The sequence below is a fragment of the Acinonyx jubatus genome, chromosome C2, assembly GCF_027475565.1.
Source record: "Acinonyx jubatus isolate Ajub_Pintada_27869175 chromosome C2, VMU_Ajub_asm_v1.0, whole genome shotgun sequence".
Lineage (NCBI taxonomy): Eukaryota > Metazoa > Chordata > Mammalia > Carnivora > Felidae > Acinonyx > Acinonyx jubatus.
The window spans coordinates 140,748,875-140,756,420 of NC_069384.1; the positions used below are offsets into that span (position 1 = coordinate 140,748,875).

The 7,546-nt window shown below is 40.0% G+C and overlaps 1 protein-coding gene across 2 annotated transcripts in view; it reads left to right on the forward strand.

Annotated features, from left to right (window-relative positions):
• The window catches only part of LRRC3B (leucine rich repeat containing 3B), a 90,539-nt gene extending 83,875 nt beyond the window's left edge, over positions 1–6,664 (forward strand). For both annotated transcript variants that reach the window (XM_027040918.2, XM_015077986.3), the window contains exon 2: positions 5,130–6,664. In XM_027040918.2, coding sequence (XP_026896719.1) covers positions 5,294–6,073 — 780 coding nt within the window. In that variant the 5' untranslated portion in view covers positions 5,130–5,293 and the 3' untranslated portion in view covers positions 6,074–6,664. The remainder of the gene's footprint in view (positions 1–5,129) is intronic.
• Positions 6,665–7,546: the final 882 nt, after the last annotated feature.

Below are 7,546 nucleotides of genomic sequence, written 5' to 3' on the forward strand. Positions count from 1 at the left end.
TCGAAAGTTGTCTTCTGAGGCGTTATGTTCAGATTGTTTTTTCAGTTAAGTTCTGGTCCTTTTGCACTAATTTCTTTTAAATTTTATGTAAACAAAAACACCTTTGTATCATAAAAAGTTAAATCCACTAGAAGGCTATGAAATAAAAAGACCACTGCTTTTCTCCCCATCAGCCCCTTGAGTTCTGCTCCTCAGTTACCCACTATTAATAGTTTCATATACATTTCCTTCCATACAGATCCTTTCAGAAACGAACTATGCATTTGCAAACATATGTTATATACCTATAGCTGCACATTCGTGTCCTCTTTTTAAAACTTTACACAAACAGGATGAGACTATAAACCCCTTTTTCCTAGCTGCTTTTTGAGGTCATCTTTGGAGATCTTTACATCAGTACAAGTCAGTCTAACTTGTTCTTATGTTTTAAAATCTGAATAGATATTCCTACATTGCTTGTACAAAAAGAGTGTCCCAAGTATCCCCTCATCAAGGGTTTGAGAGTGCTTTGTTTTTTACACTTACACTGACCCTAGTTTTCCTAATTTTAACCAAGATGTTAGGTACTTTCACTTGAATTTATTCTTGTGTCAGTGAGATCAAGGATCTTTTCATAGGGTTTTTTTAGTCATTCGTATATATTGTTTTTCTGTCCTATTTTTCTGTTGGATCAGTTTCTTATCCCTTGGTAAGAATGTCTTGTATATTAAAGAAATCAACCCTTTGTTTTAGCATCTGCCCTTTCATTTTGTGTATGGTCTTACTTTTGCCCTATGGAAGTTTTAATTTTAAGTACTTAAACTTATGAGGTTTTTTTTTTCTTTTTTCATTAATTTGAAAATTAATGAACCCACCCACCCCCCCCCCCACCCCGAATCAAAGGGCCTTCCTGTGTTTCTCTATTGTGCTCTTTAATCAAATCCTTGTTGGTAGCAGTGTTGCATGGAAAGAAATTGGGAGAAATCGGTCTGGTATTTCTTCTTGAATTGGTGTGCTCACTGATCTTAGAAGAGTTAATGAAAACTTTGGGTTTGAAGCCCTGAGTATCTATCCCCTAATGATGAGAAGAAAGGAACAGGAAGCAAGATAGAGTTGTTAATCAACCACTGAAAGATCTGTCTTCTCAGGCAGTTGCTAAATACACTTTTTTTTTTCTTCTGGAAACATTTGATAGTTACTACCCAATCCGGGCATTAATTGTTGGACCTTGGAGACCCATGTGATGGGGAAATGTGGGCAAGGCATGGGTCCAGGGATAAAATGGCCCCTTTTGGGAGCACAGCTCATACCTAAATACCACATTCCAAAAATACAGTAGCTTCCTGACTGCCCCAGACATGTTTAAAGGGAATGAGGATAGGGTAGTATGATGAGTTGAGAAATGCAGAGGGGAGTCAAGAGGTAGAGAAGGCACTGTTTGATTTGCTCTGTCCCTTTATCGGATCTTGTTCCTTATCAGGAGGACAGGCAGTGATGCTGCTTCTATTCTTGCCATCACCAGTGTGACCCCAGCCCTTCTCTGGTGTTCTACATACTCCTCCTGAAGTTAGAAAGGAGACACTCTATTTTTTCTAGCAGGATATTGTGTTTGCTGCTTCGCATATTTGGGTAGACCTGACTGGAAATAGAGCAGGAGGGAGTTTTAAGTTTTTGAGCTGCTCCTTAGCTTTATACTTTGCTGGGTGGTAGCTGATGTCAGAAGCATACCTATGTTTTTCACTGTGAGGCACACCTCCCATGTCTTTCTTCTCCAAGAACCTCTTTTGACCTCTCCAGCAATTTAAGACAATGTCAAGCTGGTTTTGGAAAATAGTAATTCGGCATATTAGAGTGGAGAGGCCGTTCTTCCATCTTCCCTGCTGAAGATGACCTTGACTCAATAACTCTGGCCCCTGCTGTCTGCTTCCTAGACATCCAAGGGCTCAATTCTCTACTGCTTGCATCTCTTGTCACTTTGTCCTGGCTGAGCATGGGAGCACTAGAGGCTGAGTCATAGCAGCCAAGTAATCTAGCCAGTCCCAGAGCTTTTGTTTCCCTTTCCTCCAACATGACAGGAAGAAAATGAAATAGTTTGAGCCCAGCATCTCTGAATGCAAGAGATACTCTGTATTTGTATTCCTAATAGGCGTTCTATTCAGTGTATAGGTGGACCATTTCAAGGTTTTAAGGTGAAACCATTTCATTGGATTCCATCTCAAGAGGTATTTCATTCTGTTGTTGAAAACTCAAGATGTGTTCTCATCATTTCTTGTCTGTTACCATGACCATTGGGCCGATCATCCTGGAGAAACCAAGATTAAGTCTCAAGAAGCCTACCAGAAAAGCTCCATTCTTCCTTTCATCAGCTAGGAGCCTGCGCTCATGATTTTTCCAAAGACCACCATGTTGACATGTAAAACCAATAGACATTGGAAGAGCCAATATTTATATTAAAAATAAAATAATTATCTTAGGGAAGAAAAAGTAAAGCTATATGCTTCAATATGTTATTCAATCATTCATACAATAGATGTTTGTATAGCCCTTACTACATGTCAAGCACTATGCTAGCATTTGGGAACGTATCTGGGATAATAGCAGTAACCGTAGCTAACAAGTATGGAGCTCTTACTACCTATTAGACATTGGGCTAAATGCTTTATGTGGATTATCCCACATAATTCTCAAATCAACTTTGTAACTGTGTTCTTTTATCATTTCTATTCAAAGATAAGGAAAATAAGGCTTAGAGAGGTTAAATAACTTGCCCAGGAACACATTGCTAATAAGGATTAAAGCTGGGATACACGCCAGTGTGCTTTTTAATTGCACTTTGCACTTTTTAATTGTTTGCTGTTGTTTCCGCATGAGGCGGAAACAAGCCCCTGCCCTCATGGAACTTACGGTCTAACTTGGTGAACACTTTTCTTCAGGTAGACTCTTAATCAGTCTCTGGAGAGATGTGGAGGGTCTGCCAGAGAAGCCTTCCCACCTTTCAGCAGGATTTAGGCTGCTTGCACAGCCTCAGTTGATGGGAGTTGGTTGATCGCATAGACTTTTTTCATGTTCTCTAATCATGTTCATGTCCCCCATCTCCTGTGTCCTTCTCATGCCTTCCTCCTAACATCCTTTATCTTATCCTTCTGCCACCCTCCTTTCTCTCTGAATGCCCTCCCCTCCACACCTGCTTATTTTTTCCTCTCTCCCATCTAGACAATCACTAGAGTCCCAAATGTCGTGCAATGCAGTTTTCAAGGAAAACATGGAAGGGAGGGAAACTCACTGCAAATGAAATGAGCTATTGATGGATGGCCCAGTAAGCCTAGAGGTCCTTCTTTAGCATTCTCTGGCATTTAAGGGACTCAGGATTCCAAAAGCACATCCACTCCATTCTGCTAGTGCTAATCTCATTTTTTCCATGATTAACAACCCCATTCATTATGTTTTCAGCTCACATTAATCTTCTCTTCTGTGAGTTTGGTAACATTTGGAGTCATTTCCCCCTGTATTTATCCATCTGGGATCTTTAGAAAAGATAAGTTTGCAGAGACTCATTTGTTGCTCATGCAGAAAGTCATTTATTACTCACTGTGGTAAGAGGAAGGAATATTCCCCTTGTTTCTCACATCCTGAGAGAGGACACTCTGAAATCAGACATCGAGCTCCATGGGGTACTGAATTTGGGGTTGAGCTTCGACATAACAGCATCAGAAGTCACAACAAGCAATGCTTCCTTGATCCCAACTGTCTTTATAGAGCAGATAATGTTGGGAGAGCATTGTAGGGGTAGTAGAGAGTGTTAGGAGATTAATAAGTCAGAATAAAGCCTTTGGCGTGAGTCCTATCTCTGCCACCTATGAGCTATAACCTTGGGCGAATCACATAATCTCTCCAAAATCCACTTGCTTCCTCTGTGAACTGGTCCCAAAGATGCCTGTCCTCTCTATATGAGAAAAGAGTTTGGAGGGTTCACTTAATATTCTCATTTCTGTTCCTGAGTAAGCTTGTATCCTTACTTATATTACTTAATATTAAAATATTAATTACATTTCAGAAGCCCCTTCCAACAATATTATATATATACAGTAAAACCTTGGTTTTCAAGCATAATTCATTCTGGAAACATACATGTAATCCAAAGCACTTGTATATCAAAGTGAATTTCAAGAACCGTTGCCTCCGTTGTGATCATGTGACATTCGGTGTCATTTACCACTGGTATTGCAAGACATCACTCGTTTATCAAGTTAAAATTTATTAGAAATGTTTGTTCATCTTGCAGAACACTCGGAGAGCAAGTCACTTGCAATCCAAGGTTTTACTGTGTATTTATTATATATGTAATTTATTATATATATATAATTTATCATGTATATGTATATATATACATTTCAGCAATAATATATACATATAATGATTGGAAAGAAAAAAATAAGCTATTGGGAAAGTCTTAGAGGCTAATATTTTTTAGTCCTTATCTTATATTTTAAAAAGTCTTGGAGGTGTGTGTCATATTTGAAGACCTACTGGGGACGGGATAGGTTGTTTAGAAAACAGAGAGAATCAGGGAGACAACCCTTTTGGGGATTCTGTTCTATCAGTCCTTAGCAACATTTTGTTGTAAAGGTTGGAATGCATTTATTCATTTCTTAATTCAAGCAAGATGTTTCTTTAGAGAAAATATTCCAATTGAGCATCCATTCAGGAGCCATGACAATTATTGCTATCTATGGTCATTAACCATGAAATATCAGTGTTATTTCTCATTGCTGCTCAAGAGGAGGTCTAAACTGCATTCATGCATCTGCAACTGTAGAAAGGAGGAAAGGCATAATTAAATTTTATTGCTATATAATTTAGAAGGGGTTCAGGATGTTGAGAGGACTAGTAGAGATGACAGAATTCTAGGCTGTTTGCTGTAATTCTGCACAACTAAAAACAAGGTAGCATGATTCGGAAATGTCATTTATTGACAGACCTTTCCCCAAGCACCTGGGATTTGAGCAGGAGACTCCCATTATGCAGACATCTCCCAGTGGTATCAATGGAAATTACCTCTCCTGCCCACATAGAATGCCAGACGCCTGAGAGCACTTTTAATTGCTCTCTCTGCAAAAAAAGCTAATTGTCTCTGCTTCCCTTTCCTTTAGGTACCCAAGCAAGGACAGGAATAATGAAGAGACACATGTGTTAGCTGCAACCTTTTGAAATAAGCAAGAAGGAAATCAGCAGTGTGGACAAGGCTGGAACCGTTGCCACGCTTGCTTGTCGGAGTGAATGAGGAATGGGCTTGTGATTATGCTGACATTCCAGCATGAATCTGGTAGACCTGTGGTTAACCCGTTCCCTCTCCATGTGTCTCCTCCTACAAAGTTTTGTTCTTATGATACTGTGCTTTCATTCAGCCAGTATGTGTCCCAAGGGCTGTCTCTGTTCTTCCTCTGGGGGTTTAAATGTCACCTGTAGCAATGCAAATCTCAAGGAAATACCTAGAGATCTTCCTCCGGAAACAGTCTTATTGTATCTGGACTCCAATCAGATCACATCTATCCCCAATGAGATTTTTAAGGACCTCCATCAACTAAGAGTTCTCAACTTGTCCAAAAACGGCATTGAGTTTATTGATGAGCATGCTTTCAAAGGAGTAGCGGAAACTTTGCAGACTCTGGACTTGTCTGACAACCGGATTCAAAGCGTGCACAAAAATGCCTTCAATAACCTGAAGGCCAGGGCCAGAATCGCCAACAACCCCTGGCACTGCGACTGTACTCTCCAGCAAGTTCTGAGGAGCATGGCATCCAACCACGAGACAGCCCACAATGTGATCTGTAAGACTTCTGTGTTGGATGAGCACGCCGGGAGACCATTCCTCAATGCTGCCAATGATGCTGACCTTTGTAACCTCCCCAAAAAGACTACCGATTATGCCATGCTGGTCACCATGTTTGGCTGGTTCACCATGGTGATCTCATATGTGGTGTATTACGTGAGGCAAAATCAGGAGGATGCCCGGAGACACCTTGAATACTTGAAATCCCTGCCCAGCAGGCAGAAGAAAGCAGATGAGCCCGATGACATTAGCACTGTGGTATAGCGTCCAAACAGACTGGCACCAAGAAAGAAATTCGTTTGCAGTTGCAATAGAATAAGTGGTTTACTTTTCCCATCCGTTGTAAACATCTAAAACTTTGTATCTCCTTTTCTTTTGAATTATGCCACTGTCGAGCTTTTAACAAACATGACAACATAACAGATAATTTTAGTTTAGGTGTCCCGCCCCTTAATTGTACCCCCAGTGGTATATTCCTGAGTAAGCTACTATCTGGACATAAGTTAGATCCATCTCACTATTTAATAATGAAATTTATTTTTTTAATTTAAAACCAAATAAAAGCTTAACTTTGAACCATGGAAAACAGAGTGACTTATTGGTCCAGAAAACAGTACAGTCATTCCGTTGCTTTCAAGAGAAATCGACAACCCTTACGAGCCTAAAGAATTATCATAATGAAAGATGTGTTATTAAGTCCTACTGGACACGGGGAAGCCATAGCTGAATGATCGAGCAAGGAAAGTGTCTGTCAGACTTTAAAATACTGAGCCTTAGCAAACCTGAGTGATAATACACAGTCCGGCATCCTGCAGAGGCTTCCGCTGGGATGCTGCTAGATGTTCGCTATCTAAAAGTTGGTGTGTTTAGCTGTTATATTATATTAATTATATTATATTATATTATATTATATTATATTATATTATATTATATCTAGCTAAACACACTGCTTTTACTCTATGCCAGATACATGGACAAGAAAAGGACAGCACATATTCTGTCCTGAAGATCACCTTTTGGTGGGCAGGTGTATGTGACAAACATAGAAATAGCTATGCTGAAAAGGAAAGTCCTAACTGTAATATAGCATCAACAGTGTGCGAGGCATTTTTATACTATCATTAAGTCTCTAAACCTTCACTGCAAAAGGAGAACAAAACAACTGCCCCATTTACATAAGAGGAAACGGAGGTGAAAGAAGGCCGACGAAGTGCCAGGTAGAAAGAATTAGAACTTGACTTTGAACCAAGTGTTCCTCTTTCCAAAGGCTGAGACATTCTCATTATGTTCCTACTGGGTTGGTTTGGAGAGGTATGATTTACATGCCAGAAAATTGGCCATGTTAAGGGTACAGTTCCATAAGTTTTGACAAATGTATGTACCAGTATATCAAGATATTGTGTCCCTGAAACTGTTCTGAGATGGGAGAAAGCTAATTCAGTTCTTGGAGCAGGGAATTGTGGGTTTGGTTTTTGGTTTTCGTTTTGGTTTTAAGGTGCCATTACAGAGAACCCTTGGAACTTGGGTGGGATCTCATCAGATGGTGATACAGGCAAGGAAGGTAGATGAAGCAGGGGGAGGAAAGCGGTAAAAATGCAGGGGGGTATTTGGGATGAAGGAATCTGTGTCGGGGAGAAGTGCAAGACAAAGCTGGAGCCTATCATGGATCTCAATTCTGGGCTCCGGGGTAAGAAGGACTAATAGAATTTATGGAGCACTTACAACGCACCAAGTACT